The 24,195-nt window shown below is 49.6% G+C and overlaps 1 protein-coding gene across 1 annotated transcript in view; it reads right to left on the minus strand.

Moving 5' to 3' along the window:
* The window catches only part of LOC137300450 (LIM domain transcription factor LMO4-A-like), a 38,859-nt gene extending 14,872 nt beyond the window's left edge, over positions 1 to 23,987 (minus strand). The window contains exons 1-2 of the mRNA XM_067969511.1: positions 23,899 to 23,987; positions 12,656 to 12,907 (exon numbers count right to left, since the gene is read on the minus strand). Of these exons, the coding sequence (XP_067825612.1) occupies positions 12,656 to 12,894 (239 nt within the window). The 5' untranslated portion in view covers positions 12,895 to 12,907; positions 23,899 to 23,987. The remainder of the gene's footprint in view (positions 1 to 12,655; positions 12,908 to 23,898) is intronic.
* Between the last annotated feature and the right edge of the window lie 208 nt (positions 23,988 to 24,195).

Raw genomic sequence — 24,195 nt, forward strand, 5'->3', positions numbered from 1 at the left:
CAGTGCTATCAAGCGGCACTTACTCACCAATAACCTGCTCACCGATGCTCAGTTTGGGTTCCGCCAGGACCACTCGGCTCCAGACCTCATTACAGCCTTGGTCCAAACATGGACAAAAGAGCTGAATTCCAGAGGTGAGGTGAGAGTGACTGCCCTTGACATCAAGGCATCATTTGACCGAGTGTGGCACCAAGGAGCCCTGGTAAAATTGAAGTCAATGGGAATCAGGGGGAAAATTCTCCAGTGGCTGGAGTCATACCTAGCGCAGAGGAAGATGGTAGTGGTTGTTGGAGGCCAATCATCTCAGCCCCAGGACATTGCTGCAGGAGTTCCTCAAGGCAGTGTCCTCGGCCCAACCATCTTCAGCTGCTTCATCAATGACCTTCCCTCCATCATAAGGTCAGAAATGGGGATGTTCGCTGATGATTGCAGTGTTCAGTTCCATTCGCAACCCCTCAAATAATGAAGCAGTCCGAGCCCGCATGCAGCAAGACCTGGACAACATCCAGGCTTGGGCTGACAGGTGACAAGTAACATTCGCGCCAGACAAGTGCCAGGCAATGACCATCTCCAACAAGAGAGAGTCTAACCACCTCCCCTTGACATTCAACGGCATTACCATCGCCGAATCCCCCACCATCAACATCCTGGGGGTCACCATTGACCAGAAACTTAACTGGACCAGCCATATAAATACTGTGGCTACGAGAGCAGGTCAGAGGCTGGGTATTCTGCGGCGAGTGACTCACCTCCTGACTTTCCACCATCTACAAGGCATAAGTCAGGAGTGTGATGGAATACTCTCCACTTGCTTGGATGAGTGCAGCTCCAACAACACTCAAGAAGCTCGACACCATCCAAGATAAAGCAGCCCACTTGATTGGCACCCCTTCCAGCACCCTAAACATTCACTCCCTTCACCACCGGCACACTGTGGCTGCAGTGTGTACCATCCACAGGATGCACTGCAGCAACTCGCCAAGGCTTCTTCAACAGCACCTCCCAAACCCGCGACCTTTACCACCTAGAAGGACAAGAGCAGCAGGCACATGGGAACAATACCACCTGCATGTTCCCCTCCAAGTCACACACCATCCCGACTTGGAAATATATCGCCGTTCCTTCATCCTCGCTGGGTCAAAATCCTGGAACTCCCTTCCTAACAGCACTGTGGGAGAACCTTCACCACACGGACTGCAGCGGTTCAAGGCGGCGGCTCACCACCACCTTCTCAAGGGCAATTAGGGATGGGCAATGAATGCCGGCCTCGCCAGTGATGCCCACATCCCATGAACGAATAAAAAAAATAAAATTCTGCAGGAGACGAGCGAGAGGGAGCTGATACCTCAGGTGAGGTGAGACAAGACATGGCAGCCAATGAATAATATTCATAGGTAGCAAACAAGTGCTGTGAAAATTCTACACCTGCGATCTCCAAAGGGACTCCTCTGAATTGCTGCTCACAAGCTAAAGGGTCTGGAACAAGACGTCAGCTGCACAAGACTCTCGGCAACCTCCCAAATCCTGCTGAAGACCATTCAACTGCTCCGCTGAAGATTCTCTTGCTAACACTCAGAAGGACACATGTTCTTGCTGGCAGCATGGTTTACGTCGCCAATGAATCTGTCCAGCAAGCTCCTTCCTCACAGCAGGATGTTTCTATTCAGAGTCCCCTCAAGTCCTTTTCTGTCGAGATTCTGCGGCAGATTCCAGTGCTGCAACTATAGTTATCCCCGATTCCCAAATACCATCATCAGAAGATCCTTCCAGTGACTGGCTCTTCCCTTGGAGAAAAGTATGAAGTAGTGGAAGGATTTGCAGGCTGATTAACAGTTTGACAGGCCGTGACATGAACACTCCTTCCATGGCTGTAACCATCTTTATACCAACTGATAGGGGGGTTAGTCCAACACGGAGGGAAGGTATTATGGGCTCCCACAACCCATGTGATGAGGGGGAAACACCCACACCCACCTGATGCAAATATCTTGCTGGGTGTCAACCCAGAATTCAGAGCCGGAGCTCCGGCCTCCGCTCCCCGGGATTGTCCGGAACTCTGATCTCCATTCCCCGGGATTGTCTGGGGCTCCGGTCTCCGCTCCCCGGGATTGTCCGGAACTCTGGTCTCCACTCCCCGGGACTGTCTGGAGCTCTGATCTCCACTCCCCGGGACTGTCTGGGGCTCCGGTCTCCGCTCCCCGGGATTGTCCGGAACTCTGGTCTCCACTCCCCGGGACTGTCTGGAGCTCCGGCCTCCACTCCCCGGGATTGTCCGGAACTCCGGTCTCCACTCCCCGGGATTGTCCGGAACTCCGGTCTCCACTCCCCGGGACTGTCTGGGGCTCCGGTCTCCACTCGAGGGGACTGTCTGGGGCTCCGGCCTCCACTCGAGGGGACTGTCTGGGGCTCCGGCCTCCACTCGCGGGGACTGTCTGGGGCTCCGGCCTCCACTCGAGGGGACTGTCTGGGGCACCGGCCTCCACTTGCGGGGACTGTCTGGGGCTCCGGCCTCCACTCGCGGGGACTGTCTGGGGCTCCGGCCTCCACTCGAGGGGACTGTCTGGGGCACCGGCCTCCACTTGCGGGGACTGTCTGGGGCTCCGGCCTCCACTCGAGGGGACTGTCTGGGGCTCCGGCCTCCACTCGAGGGGACTGTCTGGAGTGTGGTTTGAACGCTGCACCTTCTGACTCCAAGGCAGAGAATACTCCCACTGAGCCAAGGCTCACTCCACCTCCCCACACTGAAGATATGTTAATTTAATCAGAGTACTTTAACATGTCGTGTGTATTGGGCAGAATCCCTTTCATCACTCCCTTACATGTTGACCTTGTTTTCACTAACAGTTAATAGAACTGCCATCGTATTGTAAACATTACACCGAGAAATCGCAAAGGAGTTTGTGTTTATTTAAGAATAGTGGGTAATGTTGCAGTCCAGTTCATTACAGTGATCTGTAAACACACATTGCATTACAAGGAGGAATTTAATGTACCTATCATACTTTTCTAGTTCTTGAAATAAAGGATTTATTTTGATCACTTCTGTATCCAGTGTCTCCTTTGCCATCTAGTTGCACCATCACCATTGACACCATACCTCCCATTCCTGAGTCCAAATCATTTCTATATATGGTGAACAAGAGTGGTCCCAGCACGGATCCCTGTGAAAATCACTTCCCACTTCCTGCCAGTCCAAGAAACTTCCCTTAACTCCTACCTTCTGTTTTCTGTTCTAGCCATCGTTCAATCCATTCTGCTACCTGGCCCCTGACCTTTGTCACGAGTCTGGCACCTTAAGGAAGGCCTTCTGAATCTCCGTGTATATCAGTACACTACATTGCCCTTGTTTAAAACTATGAACTAATGGGAAAGAATAGATAGAAAGAAACTGTTTCCAGTGATTGAAGTCTAGAACCAGGAGACACAGATATAAGATTAAGACCAAGGATTTCTTGGGAGATGTTCCCACTCCACAGCTGCAACTTCACCAGATGTTTGTCGGAATCCCCATTAAGCGTGTAAATGGCAAAGTTACAGTGGAGGAGCGGGAACATTTAGGACAGTGAGTAAAAGAAACCTTTTCATACAGAGGGTTGTGAGGCTGTGGAATGTGGAGTTAGTGATTGAAGCATAGACAGTGCCAAGGATTCAGAATAAGTTAGGTAGATGATTGAAGGAAAGGGGGATGAAGGGATATGGGGACAGGGCGGGCACATGGTGAGATTAGGACTCCTGCTCACATGGAGGATAAACAGCACCTTGTCAGTTCGATGTAAATCTGTGTATCAGCCCAAATCAGGGATCACCGTCAAGGAAAGCCAGACAATGACAGGACTTTAGCCGAGTCCTAGCTTTGCAATTGCCCCTTTAATTCAGTTACAATACACGAGGGCCCAGGTTTTCCAATCCCAATATTGAATACCTGATCATTTAAAATGGGTTCCCGTCGGCACACAGATTGGAAAAGCCAGGCCGCGCAGGTTAAAACCGGCTGCATTCAGAATCGTGTCCCCAGCGCAAGGTAATACGAACGCTGCAAGGACTTCTGGTCTGTTGTCTTTGAGGCTGTCGGCTTAAGAGAGGAGCCAAGCCACACAATTCAAAACAAAACTGCACCATGTGATTACTTCATTACGTTCATGGTGGGCAGCTCCTTGTTGATTTAGTTGACAGTTACTCAAATCCAAGGAACCCCAGTAACTATTTGGAACATATTGAATTATCTGGGACTGTTCAATCCAAGAATAGTCCTGGGGCTGATTGTAAAAGAAATATTATATAAAAAGTTAATTGGGAACTTAAGCATAGAAATGACAAATCATTTATTATTTTTTCCTATTCAAACAGCTAGCATGGTCCGCCATTGGCTGTACATAAACATTTGTAAACAATTTTACAACACCAAGTTATAGTCCAGCAATTTTATTTTAAAGCTTGTGAATTTAAAATAAAATTGCTGGACTATAACTTGGTGTTGTAAAATTGTTTACAATTGTCAACCCCAGTCCATCACCGGCATCTCCACATCGTACATAAACATGATTGTGATTTATTGGCCCATTCACTTATTGTCCAATGAATGTGTTTGGCAGCTAAAGACTACATCGAGAAAGACTTGCATTTATATAATGCTTTTCACAACCTCAGGACATCCCATAACACTGCACAGCCAATGAAGTACTTTTTGAAGTGTAGTCCCTGTTGTAATGTAGGAAACGCAGCAGCCAATTTGCACACAGCAAGATCCCACAAACAGCAATGTGATAAATGACCAGATAATCTGTTGGTTGAGGGATAAGCATTGACCAGGGAGAACTCCCCTGCACTTTTTCCAATAGTGGCTGTGGGATTTTTTACATCCACCTGAGAGGACAGACGGGGCCTCGGTTTAATATCTCATCCGAAAGGCGGCATCTCTGACAGCGCAGCACTCCCTCAGTTATACACTGGAATATCAGCCTGGATTATGTTCTCAAGTCTCTGGAATGGGTCTTGAACCCACGACCTTCTGACTGAGGGGTGAGACAGCTATCCATTGAGCCACGGCTGACATCTGTTAGCTTGCTTATGTTATCTAAACTTACCCAGCTATCAGAGCCATTGGGGTGGAGGTCACACGGACCCCAAGACTCACCTGCAAGAGTCGTCTACAATACAGAGCCGAGGGGCAGGAAGGAGCTGGAAAACTAACGGTGACATCCCAGCTCGGTTAGACAGCCATTATTCATCGCATCACCCAAACTAAACAGCATTAACAGAAAGAGGCCCATTCTTGGCTGCAGAGCCTCATGATTGAAAATAAATGAAACCTTATTGCCTCTCAAAAGTGAGAAACCATGGCGACAGATAACTGGCACAGAATGAAGCCAAGTACTAAAGTCACGTACTACAAGGCAAGTGATTTCCATAGATCACAGGTGTAATTAGTACATTTATGGTGCTGATTGGCCCCACAGGGATGGATGGATGTGAATGTAGATATGTAGAAGGCCAAAGGGCTAAGATGGGGAATGGGCTAAAAAGTGACAGATGGAATTCAGTGTCAGTAAATGTGAGGTGAAGCATTTTGGTTAAAATAATAACAGTAGTAATAATAATGTGAATGGGAGTAGGTTCGGGGCTGTGGGGGGCAGAGAGATTTGAGGGACAGGTTCACATGACATTAAAGGCAGCATCTCAGGTTGATAAAGCTGTAAAAAAAAAAGCTAGTGGAATTCTAGGTTTTATCACAAGGGATCAAGAATATAAAAATCAAGAGGTAATGATGAGCCTGTATAAACCCTTAATAAGGCCTCAGTTAGAGGACTGGGTGCAGTACTGGGCTCCACACTATAGGAAGGATATTGAGGCTTTAGAGAGGGGACAGCACAGATTCACAAGGATGCAGCCTGAACAAGGAAATATCAATACAAAGAAAGACTAAAAATTAGATCTTTTTCCACTGGAACGCTGCAGATTATGGGGCGATAAGATTGGAGTGTTTAAAATGAGGAAAGGTTGGGACAGGGTCAATAGAAACAGACTGTTCCCAGTAGCCGAGGGGTTAAGAACGAGGGACCAGCGATACAAGATTAAATGTAAGAGATTTAGAACAGAGAGCAGGAGAAACGTCTTCACACAGAGAGTTGTGGGGATGTGGAATTCACTTCCAGGGTCAGTGGTTGAGGCAGAAACTGTCAACATTGAAGATTAGATTGGGATAGGTGGGTGAGGGAGATGGGCTGAAGAGATACAGGAACAGGGTTAATGTGGATAGGATTATTTGCTCGTGTGGAGGGTAAACACCAACACGGACAGGATGGGCCGAATGGCCTGTTTCTGTGTTGCAATTGCTATGTGTGTCTATGTACGCATGTTTATACATGTGAGTATACATTTGTATACGTATGTAAGTATGTGTGCACATGCATGCATGTGTGTATGTACTTGTGTGTGTACAGAGAATCATAGAATGGTTACAGCACAGAAGGAGGCTACTCGGCCCATCGAGCCCATGCCAGCTCTTTGTAAGAGCAATCCAGTTAGTCCCATTCCCGCTTTTTCCCCGTAGCCCTGCAAATTTTATCCCTTAAAGTATTTATCCGATTCCTTTTTGAAAGCCGTGATTCAGGCAGCGCATTCCAGATCATAACTACTCGCTGCGTAAAATAGTTTTTCCTCATGTCACCTTTGGTTCTTTTGCCAATCACCTTAAACCTGTGTCCTCTGGTTCTCAACCCTTCCACCAATGGGAACAGTTTCTCTTTATTTACTTTATATAAACCTGTCATGATTTTGAACACCTCTATCAAATCTCCTCTCAACCTTCTCTGCATGTATATACAATTTTTGTACACGTGTGCATAAGCATGTGTTTTTTCACACGTGTGCATGGACACGCGTGAAAAACACATAATCAATAAGACTAATGGAATGCTGGCCTTTATATCTAGAGGACTAGAGTACAAGGGGGCAGAAGTTATGCTGCAGCTATACAAAACCCTGGTTAGACCGCACCTGGAGTACTGTGAGCAGTTCTGGGCACCGCACCTTCGGAAGGACATACTGGCCTTGGAGGGAGTGCAGTGTAGGTTTACTAGAATGATACCCGGACTTCAAGGGTTAAGTTACGAGGAGAGATTACACAAATTGGGGTTGTATTCTCTGGAGCTTAGAAGGTTGAGGGGTGATCTGATCGAAGTTTATAAGATATTAAGGGGAACAGATAGGGTGGATAGAGAGAAACTATTTCCGCTGGTTGGGGATTCTAGGAGTAGGGGACACAGTCTAAAAATTAGAGCCAGACCTTTCAGGAGCGAGATTAGAAAACATTTCTACACACAAAGGGTAGTAGAAGTTTGGAACTCTCTTCCTCAAACAGCAATTGATACTAGCTCAATTGCTAAATTTAAATCTGAGATAGATAGCTTTTTGGCAACCAAAGGTATTAAGGGATATGGGCCAAAGGCAGGTATATGGAGTTAGATCACAGATCAGCCATGATCTTATCAAATGGTGGAACAGGCACGAGGGGCTGAATGGCCTCCTCATGTTCCTATGTTCCTATCACAGATCAATGCAGCAGCTGGCTGTGTGGCATCTCGGAACCTGCCAGTTATAAGGGGTGATATGGCAGGTGCCACGTGATATATCATCGAACCTGTCTGCACAGATACAAGGGGTAAAATCCCAAATGTTATTAGCAGGATGTGAACAGCTAAACTAAAGAAAAGGCTTTTATCTTTAAAAGTAAAGTTACTAATTTAGCACTGGAATCAAATCATTGAATTTGTTCATCGATATCCCAGGCGAAACAGCAAACTCAAATAATGTTTACAAACTATAGTCCTTTATAAAGTTATACTGAGTGCTTGTCCTGAAGGCCAAGCAGTTCAACCATAAAGACTAAGAAAGGCCCAGGTTCGATCTCTGGCCTCTGGCCTATGGCCTATGCTGATCCCAGCAAGGTCGGGGGGGGTGGGGATGGGCTACAATTGGTCTCAGTGCCCCTTGGTTATCTGAGGGCAAATCTGCCTGAGCTCCTGCTCCTGCTCCCTCACTATCCAGTGCCCCCTGCCAGAAGCAAACACCTGGGGTCACGTGAAGATTGGCCACTTCGGCAGCTACCAGAGGAAGCCTGGAGAGAGAAAGAATGAAAGGAAACTTGCATATGTTGAGCTCCTTTCAGTGCAGCCAATGAAGTATATTTGAAGGGTATTTATTCACTGTTGTAATGCAGGGGACGTGGCAGCCAAATTGTGCACAGCAAGATCCCACAAACAGCAATGAGATAAATGACAATTTTTTTTTAAAGCGAAGTAGCTTATAGAATCATAGAATCATAGAAGTTACAACATGGAAACAGGCCCTTCGGCCCAACATGTCCATGTCGTCCAGTTTATACCACTAAGCTAGTCCCAATTGCCTGCACTTGGCCCATATCCCTCTATACCCATCTTACCCATGTAACTGTCCAAATGCTTTTTAAAAGACAAAATTGTACCCGCCTCTACTACTGCCTCTGGCAGCTCGTTCCAGACACTCACCACCCTTTGAGTGAAAAAATTGCCCCTCTGGACCCTTTTGTATCTCTCCCCTCTCACCTTAAATCTATGCCCCCTCGTTATAGACTCCCCTACCTTTGGGAAAAGATTTTGACTATCGACCTTATCTATGCCCCTCATTATTTTATAGACTTCTATAAGATCACCCCTTAACCTCCTACTCTCCAGGGAAAAAAGTCCCAGTCTGTCTAACCTCTCCCTGTAAGTCAAACCATCAAGTCCCGGTAGCATCCTAGTAAATCTGTTCTGCACTCTTTCTAGTTTAATAATATCCTTTCTATAATAGGGTGACCAGAACTGTACACAGTACTCCAAGTGTGGCCTCACCAATGCCCTGTACAACTTCAACAAGACATCCCAACTCCTGCATTCAATGTTCTGACCAATGAAACCAAGCATGCCGAATGCCTTCTTCACCACCCTATCCACCTGTGACTCCACTTTCAAGGAGCTATGAATCTGTACTCCTAGATCTCTTTGTTCTATAACTCTCCCCAACGCCCTACCATTAACGGAGTAGGTCCTGGCCCGATTCGATCTACCAAAATGCATCACCTCACAATTATCTAAATTAAACTCCATCTGCCATTCATCGGCCCACTGGCCCAATTGATCAAGATCCCGTTGCAATCCCAGATAACCTTCTTCACTGTCCACAATGCCACCAATCTTGGTGTCATCTGCAAACTTACTAACCATGCCTCCTAAATTCTCATCCAAATCATTAATATAAATAACAAATAACAGCGGACCCAGCACCGTTCCCTGAGGCACACCGCTGGACACAGGCATCCAGTTTGAAAAACAACCCTCTACAACCACCCTCTGTCTTCTGTCGTCAAGCCAATTTTGTATCCAATTGGCTACCTCACCTTGGATCCCATGAGATTTAACCTTATGTAACAACCTACCATGCGGTACCTTGTCAAATGCTTTGCTGAAGTCCATGTAGACCACGTCGACTGCACAGCCCTCATCTATCTTCTTGGTTACCCCTTCAAAAAACTCAATCAAATTCGTGAGACATGATTTTCCTCTCACAAAAACCATGCTGACTGTTCCTAATTAGTCCCTGCCTCTCCAAATGCCTGTAGATCCTGTCCCTCAGAATACCCTCTAACAACTTACCCACTACAGATGTCAGGCTCACTGGTCTGTAGTTACCAGGCTTTTCCCTGCCGCCCTTCTTAAACAAAGGCACAACATTTGCTACCCTCCAATCTTCAGGCACCTCACCTGTAGCGGTGGATGATTCAAATATCTCTGCTAGGGGACCCGCAATTTCCTCCCTAACCTCCCATAACGTCCTGGGATACATTTCATCAGGTCCCGGAGATTTATCTACCTTGATGCGCGTTAAGACTTCCAGCACCTCCCTCTCTGTAATATGTACACTCCTCAAGACATCACTATTTATTTCCCCAAGTTCCCTAACATCCATGCCTTTCTCAACCGTAAATACCGATGTGAAATATTCATTCAGGATCTCACCCATTTCTTGTGGTTCCGCACATAGATGACCTTGTTGATCCTTAAGAGGCCCTACTCTCTCCCTAGTTACCCTTTTGCCCTTTATGTATTTGTAGAAGCTCTTTGGATTCACCTTTGCCTGATCTGCCAAAGCAATCTCATATCCCCTTTTTGCCCTCCTGATTTCTCTCTTAACTCTACTCCGGCAATCTCTATACTCTTCAAGGGATCCACTTGATCCCAGCTGCCTATGCATGTCATATGCCTCCTTCTTCTTTTTGACTAGTGCCTCAATCTCCCGAGTCATCCAAGGTTCCCTACTTCTACCAGCCTTGCCCTTCACTTTATAAGGAATGTGCTTACCCTGAACCCTGGTTAACACACTTTTGAAAGCCTCCCACTTACCAGACGTCCCTTTGCCTGCCAACAGACTCTCCCAATCAACTTCTGAAAGTTCCTGTCTAATACCATCAAAATTGGCCTTTCCCCAATTTAGAATTTTAACTTTTGGGCCAGACCTATCCTTCTCCATAGCTATCTTAAAACTAATGGAATTATGATCACTTGTCCCAAAGTGATCCCTCACCAACACTTCTGTCACCTGCCCTTCCTTATTTCCCAAGAGGAGGTCAAGTTTTGCCCCCTCTCTAGTCGGGCCATCCACATACTGAATGAGAAATTCCTCCTGAATACACTCAACAAATTTCTCTCCATCCAAGCCCCTAATGCTATGGCTGTCCCAGTCAATGTTGGGAAAGTTAAAGTCCCCTACTATTACCACCCTATTTTTCTTGCAGCTGTCTGTAATCTCCTTACATATTTGCTCCTCAATTTCCCGTTGACTATTTGGGGGTCTGTAGTACAATCCTATCAAAGTGATCTCTCCCTTCTTATTTTTCAGTTCTACCCATATAGACTCAGTGGGCGAACCCTCGGATATATCCCCTCTCACTACTGCCGTGATGTTCTCCCTAATCAAGAACGCAACTCCCCCTCCTCTCTTACCTCCTGCTCTATCTTTCCTATAGCATCTGTACCCTGGAACATTGAGCTGCCAGTCCTGCCCCTCCCTTATCCATGTTTCAGTAATAGCTATAACATCCCAGTCCCATGTACCCATCCATGCCCTGAGTTCATCTGCCTTGCCCATCAGACTTCTTGCATTGAAATAAATGCAGTTTAATCTAGACTTCCCTTGGTCTTTGCCCTGCTTTCTCAGACCATCTGTCCGGTCATGTTCTGTACACTCTCCCTTACTGCCTTTTGTTTCTGTCACCATTTTATTTCCCACTGACTTCCTGCATCGGTTCCCATCCCCCTGCCACATTAGTTTAAACCCTCCCCAACAGCACTGGCAAACACTCCCCCTAGGACATTGGTTCCAGTCCTGCCCAGATGCAGACCGTCCAATTTGTACTGGTCCCACCTCCCCCAGAACCGGTTCCAATGGCCCAGGAATTTGAATCCCTCCCTCTTGCACCATCTCTCAAGCCACGTATTCATCTTAGCTATCCTGTCATTCCTACTCTGACTTGCCCGTGGCACTGGTAGCAATCCTGAGATTACTACCTTTGAGGTCCTACTCTTTAGTTTAACTCCTAACTCCCTAAATTCAGCTTGTTGGACCTCAGCTTGAAGTATAAATATTGGCCAGGACTCCCCTACTCTTCTTCGAATAGAGGCCCCAGGATCGTTTACAGCCCTGGGACCTGAGAGGGCCGACGGGGCCTCAGTTTAACATCTCATCCGAAACATGGCGCCTCCGACAGTGCGGCACTCCCTCAGTACCGACCCTCCGACAGTGCAGCACTCCCTCAGTACTGACCCTCCGACAGTGCAGCGCTCCCTCAGTACTGACCCTCCGACAGTGCAGCACTCCCTCAGTACTGACCCTCCGACAGTATAGCACTCCCTCAGTACTGACCCTTGGACAGTGCAGCACTCCCTCAGTACTGACCCTCCGACAGTGCAGCACTCCCTCAGTGCTGACCCTCCGACAGTGCAGCACTCCCTCAGTGCTGACCCTCCGACAGTGCAGCACTCCCTCACTACTGACCCTCCGACAGTGCAGCACTCCCTCAGTACTGACCCTTCGACAGTGCAGCGCACCCTCAGTACTGACCCTCTGACAGTGCAGCACTCCCTCAGTACTGACCCTCCGACAGTGCAGCACTCCCTCAGTACTGACCCTCCGACAGTGCAGCACTCCCTCAGTACTGACCCTCCGACAGTGCAGCACTCCCTCAGTACTGACCCTCCGACAGTGCAGCACTCCCTCACTACTGACCCTCCGACAGTGCAGCACTCCCTCAGTACTGACCCTCCGACAGTGCGGCACTCCCTCAGTACCGACCCTCCGACAGTGCAGCACTCCCTCAGTACTGACCCTCCGACAGTGCAGCACTCCCTCAGTACTGACCCTCCGACAGTGCAGCACTCCCTCAGCGTCGGAGGGTCAGCCTGGATTATGTGATCAAGTCTCTGGAGCGGGACTTGAACTCATGACCTCGTGACTCAGAGGCGACGGGAAGTAGAGCAATAAAGTTCGAGAAATGAAAGCCTTGCTGAGCTGAAGAGCTGGCACGTTTGACTCACTGGAGGGTGACGACCAACACGGGCACAGGACAGACGGGCGCTGATACCTGATGTAGTCATTTCGGCAAAGGATCATTCCGCTTTTGGTGAAGCAAGAGGTGCCAATCTCTGCCAGCTGGGCCTGGCAGCACGAGCATTTGAGACAGGGCGTGTGCCAATAGCGTTCCATCGAGTAGAGAAGGAAGCGCTCCACAATCTTCAGCCCACAACCCGCGCACGTCCTGTGGGAGGAGCTGCTTCGGCTCGACGCGGTTCCTGCAGATCCACAGCTCCGATTGTTCACCATGGTCCTCCTGACACTGCGAGACACAAAGAGACCGCGCCTTACACACAGGCAGTGTGGGTGTTGGGCTCTGTCATCAGGAAATATCAGACCCACGATCACACCTGAACCTGTGGGCAGCGTATTAGGACATGAGGGGCAGAGCAGGAAAGGTCATCAGAGCCAGGTCAACACTAAATGTACACACACACGCGCGCAGACACACACGCGCAGACACACACACGCAGACACAGGCACACACACGCAGACACACACACGCAGACACAGGCACACACACGCAGACACACACACGCAGACACACACGCGCAGACACACACGCGCAGACACACACGCGCAGACACACGCACGCAGACACACGCACGCAGACGCAGACACACACACGCAGACACACACACGCAGACACACACACGCAGACACAGGCACACACACGCAGACACACACACGCAGACACACACATGCAGACACACACGCGCAGACACACACGCGCAGACACACACGCGCAGACACACACACGCAGACACACACACGCAGACACACACGCGCAGACACACACGCGCAGACACACACGCAGACACACACACGCAGACACACACACGCAGACACACACGCGCAGACACACGTGCAGACACACACACGCAGACACACACACGCAGACACACACACGCAGACACACACACGCACGCAGACACACACAGGCAGACACACACAGGCAGACACACACACGCAGACACACACACGCACGCAGACACACACGCGCAGACACACACAGGCAGACACACACACGCAGACACACACACGCACGCAGACACACACGCGCAGACACACACAGGCAGACACACACACACGCAGACACACACACACGCAGACACAAATCTCAGGATTGCTACCAGTGCCACGGGCAAGTCAGAGTAGGAATGACAGGATAGCTAAGATGAATACGTGGCTTGAGAGATGGTGCAAGAGGGAGGGATTCAAATTCCTGGGCCATTGGAACCGGTTCTGGGGGAGGTGGGACCAGTACAAATTGGACGGTCTGCATCTGGGCAGGACTGGAACCAATGTCCTAGGGGGAGTGTTTGCCAGTGCTGTTGGGGAGGGTTTAAACTAATGTGGCAGGGGGATGGGAACCGATGCAGACACATGCGCGCGCGCACACAGGCAGACACATATTAGACGGGCAGGCACAGACACACACACACACAGGCAGACGCACACAAACACACAGGCAGACACACACACAGGCATACACACACACACAGGCACACACACAGGCACACACAGAGGCAGACACATATACACACACGCACAGGCACACACATATACACACACACAGGCACACACATATACACACACACACACAGGCAGGCACACACACACACACAGGCACACACACAGAGGCAGGCACATACACACACAGGCAGACAAACACACACACACACAGGCAGACACATACACAGGCAGAGGCACACACACACAGACACACACAGGAACTCACATATACACACACACAGGCACACACACACTCACGCATACACACACACACACGCAGAGAGACAGACAGTCAGGCAGACAGAGAGAGAGAGACAGACAGACAGTCAGGCAGACACAGAGAGAAAGACAGACAGACAGTCAGGCAGACACAGAGAGAAAGACAGACAGACAGTCAGGCAGACACAGAGAGAGAGACAGACAGACAATCAGGCAGACACAGAGAGAGAGACAGACAGTCAGGCAGACACAGAAAGATTGCGAGAGAGACAGGCAGACAGAGACAGTCAGGCGCAGAGAGACACACACAGACAGACAGGCACGCACAGAAAGAGACAGAATCAGGCAGGCACAGACAGACAGAGACAGGCACGCACAGACAGACAGGCAGAGAAACAGGCAGGCACAGTCAGACACGCACAGACAGACAGGCACAGACAGACAGACAGGCACGCACAGACAGACACAGGCACACACAGACAGACAGGCACATACAGACAGACAGACAGGCACACATGCGCACAGCCAGACAGGCAGACACACACACACACAGACAGAAACAGACAGGCAGGCAGGCAGACAGGCACACAAGCATACAGTCAGACAGGCAGAGAGACAGACAGAGACAGGCAGGCACAGCCAGACACGAACAGACAGACAGGCACACATTGACAGGCAGACAGAGAGACAGGCAGGCACAGACAGACAGACAAAGAGGCACGCACAGACAGACAGGCATGCACAGACAGACAGGCACGCACAGACAGACTGACACAAGCACACACAGACAGACAGGCACACATGCGCACAGACAGATAGGCAGACACACACACACACACACACACACAGACAGAAACAGACAGGCAGGCAGGCGCGCACAGACAGACAGGCACACATGCACACAGACAGACAGGCAGACATACACACACAGAGACAGAAATAGACAGGCAGGCACGCACAGACAGGCAGGCACGCGCGCACAGACAGACAGGCAGGCAGGCACGCACAGACAGACAGGCAGGCACGCGCGCACAGACAGACAGGCAGGCAGGCACGCACAGACAGACAGGCAGGCACGCGCGCACAGACAGATAGGCAGGCACGCGCGCACAGACAGACAGGCAGGCACGCGCGCACAGACAGACAGGCAGGCACGCGCACACAGACACACAGGCAAGTACGTGTGCACGGACAGGCAGGCAGGCACGGGCGCAGAGTCAGGCAGGTCGGCACGCGTGCACAGACAGACAGGTAGGCACGCGCTCACAGACAGACAGGCACGGGCGCAGAGACACACAGACAGGCAAGCACAGACAGACAGGCACGCATAGACAGACAGGCAGGCACAGGCGCAGAGACAGACAGGCACTCATGCGCACAGACAGACAGGCACATACGCATGCACAGACAGACAGGCACACATGCGCACAGACAGACAGGCAGACACACACGCACACAGACAGGCAGGCAGGCACGGGCGCAGAGACAGGCAGGCAGGCACGGGCGCAGAGACAGACAGGCAGGCACGGGCACAGAGCCAGACAGGCAGGCACGGGCGCAGAGCCAGACAGGCAGGCACGGGCGCAGAGCCAGACAGGCAGGCAAGCACAGACAGACAGGCATGCACAGACAGACAGGCATGCACAGACAGACAGGCACTCACGCACTCACAGAGGGGCACATATGCATGCACAGACAGACAGGCACAAACGCATACACAGACACACACACACACGCGTGCACACACAGAGACGGACAGGCAGTGACACACACACACAGACAGAGAGACAGACAGGCAGACACACACAAATACAGAGACAGACAGGCAGACACACACAAATACAGAGACAGACAGGCAGACACACACAAATACAGAGACAGACAGGCAGACACACACAAATACAGAGACAGACAGGCAGACACACACAAATACAGAGACAGACAGGCAGACACACACAAATACAGAGACAGACAGGCAGATACACACACACACAGATAGATACAGACACAGACATACAAATGCACACACATAGATACAGAGTAAAGCTCCCTCTACACTGTCCATTAAAAACACTCACAGGGCCGGTACAGAGTTTATACAACTGATCCCCGTCCCTCTGTACCGACCCCCTCCCCCTCATCCTGACCCTCTCCCTCACTCCGACCCCCTCCCCTCACCCCCACACCCCTCCCCCCTCTTTCTTTTACCTCGCCCTCTCTCGCTGTCCTGATCCCTTTTTACTTCCCCTCTCCCCACTCCTGCTCCCGCTCCCCACCTTTTCCCTCTCCTGCTCCCGACCTCTCCCCTCTTCTCCCTCTCCCACTTCCTTGAATCATAGAATGATACAGCACAGAAGGAGGCCATTCAGCCTATCGTGCCTGTGCCGGCTCTTTGAAAGAGCTATCCATTACTCCCACTCCCCTGCTCTTTCCCCATCGCCCTGCAAATTTTTCCCCTTCAAATATTTATCCAATTCCCTTTTGAAAGCTATTACTGAATCTGCTTCCACCACCCTTTCAGGCAGTGTATTCCAGATCAGAACAACTCGCTGCGTAAATTTTATTTCCCTCATGTCGCCTCTGGTACTTTTGCTAATTTCCTCTGGTTACCGACCCTTCTGCCACTGGAAACAGTTTCTCCTTATTTACTCTATCAAACCCTTCATGATTTTGAACACCTCGATCAAATCTCCTCTTAACCTTCTCTGCTCTGAGGAGAACAATCCCAGCTTCTCCAGTCTCTCCACATAACTGAAGTCCCTCATCCCTGGTACCATTCTAGTAAATCTCCTCTGCACCCTCTCTAAGGCCTTCACATCCTTAGAGTCATAGAGTCATAGAGTTATACAGCACGGATAGAGGCCCTTCGGCCCATCGTGTCCGCGCCGGCCATCAGCCCTGTCTACTCTAATCCCATATTCCAGCATTTGGTCCATAGCCTTGTATGCTATGGCATTTCAAGTGCTCATCCAAATGCTTCTTGAATGTTGTGAGGGTTCCTGCCTCCACAACCCTTTCAGGCAGTGAGTTCCAGACTCCAACCACCCTCTGGGTGAAAAAGTTCTTTCTCAAATCCCCTCTAAACCTCCCGCCTTTTACCTTGAATCTATGTCCCCTTGTTATAGAACCCTCAACGAAGGGAAAAAGCTCCTTAGTATCCATCCTATCTGTGCCCCTCATAATTTTGTACACCTCAATCATGTCCCCCCTCAGCCTCCTCTGCTCCAAGGAAAACAAACCCAATCTTCCCAGTCTCTCTTCATAGCTCCTAAAGTGCGGTGCCCAGAATTGAACACAATACTCCGGCTGAGGCTGAACCAGTGTTTTATAAAGGTTTAGCATAACTTTTGTACTCTATGCCTCTATTTATAAAGCCCAGGATCCCGTATACCTTTTTAACAGCCTTCTCAACTTGTCCTACCACCTTCAAAAACTTGTGTACGTACATTCCCAAATCTCTCAGTTCCTGCACCCCCTTTAAAATTGTACCATTTAGTTTATATTGCTTCTCCTCATTCTTCCTACCAAAATTAAATCATTTCACACTTCCCTGTGTTAAATTTCATCTGCCATGTCTTTGTCCATTTCACCAGTCTGTCTATGTCCTCCTGAAGTCTATTACTATCCTCCTCAGTGTTTACTACATTTCTGAGTTTCATTTCATTTGCAAACTTTGAAATTATGCCCTATATACCCAACTCCAGGGCATTAATATATATCAAAAAGAGCAGTGGTCCCAGCACCGACCCCTGGGGAACACCACTGTATACTTTCCTCCAGTCTGAAAAACAACCGTTCACCACGACTCTCTGCTTTCTGTCCATTAGCCAATTTCGTATCCATGCAGCCACTGCCCCTTTAATCCCATGGGCTTCAATTTTACAAGTCTATCATGTGATACTTTATCAAACGCCTTTTCAAAAGTCCATTTACACAACATCAACTGCACTACCCTCATTAAACCCTCTCCATTGGTTCATCAAAGAACTCAATCAAATTAGTCAAACATGATTTTCCTTTAACAAATCCATGCTGACTTTCATTTATTAACCCACATTTTTCCAAGTGCCAATTAATTTTGACCTGGATTATTGTCTCTAAAAGTTTCCCCACCACCGACATTAGGCTGACTGGCCTGTTGCCGGGTTTATCCCACTCCCCTTTTTTGAACAGGGGTGTAACATTTGAAATCCTCCAGTCCTCTGGCACCGTCCCCATATAGGAACATAGGAAGAGGAGTAGGCCATTCAGCCCCTCGTGCCTGCTCCGCCATTTGATAAGATCATGGCTGATCTGTGATCTAACTCCATATACCTGCCTTTGGCCCATGTCCCTTAATACGTTTGGTTGCCAAAAAGCTATCTATCTCAGATTGAAATTTAGCAATTGAGCTAGTATCAATTGCCGTTTGCGGAAGAGAGTTCCAAACTTCTACCACCCTTTGTGTGTAGAAATGTTTTCTAATCTCGCTCCTGAAAGGTCTGGCTCTAATTTTTAGACTGTGTCCCCTACTCCTAGAATATCTAAGGAGGATTGGAAGATTGTGGCCAGAGCCTCTGCAATTTCCACCCTTACTTCCCTCAGTAACCTGGGATGCCTCCCATCCAAACCGAGTGACTTTTCTACTTTGAGCGCTGCCAAACTTTTAAGTACCTCCTCTTTATCTATTTTGATCCTATCCAATATCGCTACCACCTCCTCCTTTACTACATTGGCAGCATCCTCTTCTCTACTGAAGATCGATGCAAAGTATTCATTTAGTACCTCAGCCATTCCCTCTGCCTCCACAAGAAGATCTCCTTTTGGTCCCTAATTGGCCCCGACCTTCCTCTGACTACCTGTTCACTATTTATATGTTTATAAAAGACTTTTGGATTCCCTATTATGTTGGCTGCCAGTCTATTCTCATACTCTCTCTTTGCCCCTCTTATTCCCTATTTTAGATCTCCCCTGCACAAGTTCAGCCTGGTTCTCTACTGTATTATGAACCTGACATTTATCATAGAGTCATAGAGTCATAGAGTTATACAGCACGGATAGAGGCCCTTCGGCCCATCGTGTCCGCGCCGGCCATCAAGCCCTGTCTACTCTAATCCCATATTCCAGCATTTGGTCCGTAGCCTTGTATGCTATGGCATTTCAAGTGCTCATCCAAATGCTTCTTGAATGTTGTGAGGGTTCCTGCCTCCACAACCCTCTCAGGCAGTGAGTTCCAGACTCCAACCACCCTCTGGGTGAAAAAGTTCTTTCTCAAATCCCCTCTAAACCTCCCGCCTTTTACCTTGAATCTATGTCCCCTTGTTATAGAACCCTCAACGAAGGGAAAAAGCTCCTTAGTATCCATCCTATCTGTGCCCCTCATAATTTTGTACACCTCAATCATGTCCCCCCTCAGCCTCCTCTGCTCCAAGGAAAACAAACCCAATCTTCCCAGTCTCTCTTCATAGCTGAAGTGCTCCAGCCCTGGTAACATCCTGGTGAATCTCCTCTGCACCCTCTCCAAAGCGATCACATCCTTCCTGTAGTGTGGCGACCAGAACTGCACACAGTACTCCAGCTGTGGCCTAACCAGTGTTTTATACAGCTCCATCATAACCTCCTTGCTCTTATATTCTATGCCTCGGCTAATAAAGGCAAGTATCCCATATGCCTTCTTTACCACCTTATCTACCTGTTCCGCCGCCTTCAGGGATCTGTGAACTTGCACACCAAGATCCCTCTGACCCTCTGTCTTGCCTAGGGTCCTCCCATTCATTGTGTATTCCCTTGCCTCCTTTTTCTGTTTCACTAAATTTTGCCGTGTAGTGCCCATTGTTTTGGTGCTACACGGCCTCTCCGACATCCAAGATGGCATCTTGGATACGCACACACGTTTCCAGCGTGACATGAGCCAGACGCCATCTTGGTATAGGAGTTAGTGCAGGCGCAGATAACGATCACTGGAATCATGTAAAGTAGGGAGAAAATGGCTTCAATCAGTGTACAACGCTGATTTAAAATGATAGACACCATTTTGGGACTTAACGCTCAACTCAACGCACAGTCTTAACCCTGACCACCTGAACGTGTCTTAGAGTGCCTGGAGGACCCCCCACTGGCGCTTTTTAAAAGGACCATGCAGAATTTACAGGTTAGTGGCTGGATTATTGCTTCTGGCTGCAGAGATATTTGTATCTGTTTTTGGAGGTCTCCTAGACTTGAATACTAGACTAGGGGACATAGCCGAACATTTAGAGCCAGGACGTGCAGGAGTGAAGTTAGGAAATGCTTCTACAGACGGCAGTTGATGCTAGCTCACTTGTGAAAGTTAAATCTGAGATTGATAGATTTCTGTGAACCAAGGGTATTATGGGATATGGGGCTAAGACGGGTATATGGAGTTAGGTCACAGGTCCACCATGATCTCATTGAATGGTTGAACAGGCTCGAGGAGCTAAATGCCACTGCCACTTGCTGCCTCTTGATATGCGCCACCTCTTCAAAACAGAAATAGACAGTTTCCTAGAAGTAAAGGGAATTAGGGGTTACAGGGAGCGGGCAGGAAATTGGACATGAATTTAGATTTGAGGTTAGGATCAGATCAGCCATGATCTTATTAAATGGCGGAGCAGGCTCGAAGGGCCGATTGGCCTACTCAGGCTCCTATTTCTTATGTTCTTATAAGAAAGCACGACGTGTGTCTGGGTGATGTGCCTGTCATGGTTGAATAGCTGCCAGTGTGTGTAGTCTGTGAGTTGTGGGTGGGCGGCTTGAAACAGTGGTAATGTGTAAGGGTGAGAGGAAGCATCTGATTGGACGAGTTGAGTACTGGTGGAAAGAGTTTGTTGGTGTGTGGGGGATGGGGTGTAGTGTGTGGTGCAGTCGGTAGGAGATGCCACTTGACAGTTGACCTCACTCACTTTGACCACTCAAGTCAAAGCATTGAACTTCTTCCTGCACTGCATCCATGTTCATGATGTTGTGCGCCTGGCATTGACTTCGTCCCCCGCTGCCTCCCACTGCCTTTTGGATATATGTCTGGAGGGCCTCTTGCCCCCACTTCCGCGGATATAGGATGTCCCTCCTTCTGTCCACCTCTTGCACCAAGGTCTCTAGTGCATCAGCAGAGAAACTTGGTGCATGCACTCTCACAGGCCTGGTACCCCAACTCAGATCAGCAGATTGGTGAGGTCTGGTGTGCAGATTGGAGGATGTAGGATTTATTCAATGTTTTAACATAATTCATCTGTGTTTTACGTGTGCGATGTCTGATCTCTGTTCAGACTCCGTGCAGACAGTAGACTGTTATGTTCAGCAAATAACAGGTACCAGCTACCTTTAAGAGATTTCTGAGAAACATCCTCCCTTTAAGAGATTGAGCTCCCTCTGGTGGTGGAAAGTGCAAATTGCATTGATTCCCCATGCAAGGCCTGGAATGGAACGCTGATTGCAGGTAAGTCCAGGGGTGGGCTGAAACTTGCATCCTGCCTGCGCAGGGGCCATTGGGTGTGGGGTAATAGCACATCACGCTACCTACGCCCAAAAATGGCCCCTATCCAATTTATCCCCCTCTATCTTTAGTCATCCAGGGAGTTCAAGCTTTGGATGCCCTTCCTTTCCCCCTCGTGGGAATGTGTCTACTCTGTACCTGAATTATCTCCTCTCTGAAGGTCTCCCATTGCCCATTTACTGTTTTATCTGCCAATCTTTGATTCCAATCCACCTTTTCAAATCACTGAAATTAGCCCTCCTCCAGTTGAGTATTTTCACATTCGATTTTTCCTTGTACTTTTCCATAATTATTCTAAACCTAATGATATTATGATCACTGTTCCCCAAATGCTCCCCCACTGAAACATGCTCCACTTGCCCCACTTCATTCCCCAGAACTAGATCCAGCACTGCTTCCTTCCTCGTTGGGCTGGAAACACACTGATCAAGAAAGTTCTCGTACACATTTCAGGAATTCCTCCCCCTCTTTGCCCTTTACACTGTTACCATCCCAGCCTATATTGGGATAATTGAAGTCCCCTAATATCTCTGCTCTATAGTTCTTGCATCTTTCTGTAATGTGCCTGCAAATTCACTCCTCTATCTCCTTCCTACTATTTGGTGGCCTCTCGGATACACCCAGTAGTGTAATAGCTCCTCGATTGACCCTTAATTCAATCCAAATAGAGTCTGCCTTTGAACCCTTAAATACATCATCCCTTTCTAGGGCTGTATCTTTGATCAATACTGCCACTCCCACCCCCCCGCCTCCTTTTTTTCCTTCCCTATCTTTCCCGAATTCCCTGTAGCCAGGAATATTAAGTATCCAATCCTCCCCTTCTGTGAGCCAGGTCTCTGTTATTGCCACTGTATCAGAGTCCCATGTGGTGACGTAAGCCTGCAGCTCACCAGCCTTATTTACCATGCACTACAAACCCATCTCAGTCTGCCTTGCATTCCCTGTCTGATCCCTATTTCTGAACTGCTCTTTATTCTAATGCTGTTTGTCTCTCCCAGTCCTCTGTGCACCTTCTTTCTTCTCTCCAATGCTTCATCCTGGTGCCCCTCCACTTGCCAAATTAGTTTAAACCCTCTCTCTCTACCCGGTCCTCTCTCACCCACTCTCTCCCGCTCCCCTCTCCCTCCCCTTCTCTCACTCTCTCCCGCTCCCCTCTCACTCACTCTCTCCCTCTCGGCCCCTCTCCCTCCCCTTCTCTCACTCTCTCCCGCTCCCCTCTCACTCACTCTCTCCCTCTCGGCCCCTCTCCCTCCCCTTCTCTCACTCTCTCCCGCTCCCCCCTCGCTCTCCCGCTCCCCTCTCTCTCTCCCGCTCCCCTCTCTCTCTCCCGCTCCCCCCTCGCTCTCCCGCTCCCCCCTCTCTCTCCCGGTCCCCTCTCCGTCACTCTCTCCCCTCCTCTCCCTCCCCCTCTCCCGCTCCCCTCTCACTCAGTCACTCTCTCCCGCTCCCCTCTCACCCACTCTCTCCTGCTCCCCACTCTCTCCTGCTCCCCTCTCTCTCCCCCTCTCCTCTCACCCACTCTCTCCCGCTCCCTCTCCTCTCACCCACTCTCTCCCGCTCATCCCCCTCTCTTCCGCTCCCGTCTCCCCTCTCCCGTCTCCCCTCTCCCGTCTCCCCTCTCTCCCGCTCCCGTCTCCCCTCTCTCCCGCTCCCGTCTCCCCTCTCCCATCTCCCCTCTCCCGTCTCCCCTCTCTCCCGCTCCCGTCTCCCCTCTCCCATCTCCCCTCTCCCGTCTCCCCTCTCTCCCGCTCCCGTCTCCCCTCTCCGATCTCCCCTCTCCCGTCTCCCCTCTCTCCCGCTCCCGTCTCCCCTCTCTCCCGCTCCCCCTCTCCTGATCCAGTCGATGTGCTCCTGACTGACTTGCTGGGTCACATTCTGCTGTAACTTCCAGCTGCTCCAATCTCCACTTTCCCCATTCCTCACTCCTGCTCCTGCTCCCCTCCCCCTGCTGTCCCCTATCCCCTCCCCCTGCTGTCCCCACTGCCTTCTCCCTTCTACCTGCTTCCCTCTCCCCGCTCTCCCCCTCTCACCTGTGTTGGTCAATGTGCTCGAGGCTGACTTTCTGTCTGACTTTGTGCTGTAACTTCCAGTCCCGGTGTTGAGACTTGTCCTTTGAGCCTCTCGGAGTCGTTGTGTGTGGAATGAGTGAAGTGTTTGCAGCTGGCTGGGTCTGTCACGCAGCCAGTCAGAGCTGCCTGTGAGACAGGCTGTGCCTTTGGGCCAATGAGCAGAGAGTGAGGGAGGGCTGGGCTCGGTGTGACATTGTGTGTGTGAGCACGCTGCACAATCCCAGGGATAAGCACCATGCTCTCTACTGATAAACAGAC

The sequence above is a fragment of the Heptranchias perlo genome, chromosome 31 (assembly GCF_035084215.1).
Source record: "Heptranchias perlo isolate sHepPer1 chromosome 31, sHepPer1.hap1, whole genome shotgun sequence".
In the NCBI taxonomy this organism is placed as follows: domain Eukaryota; kingdom Metazoa; phylum Chordata; class Chondrichthyes; order Hexanchiformes; family Hexanchidae; genus Heptranchias; species Heptranchias perlo.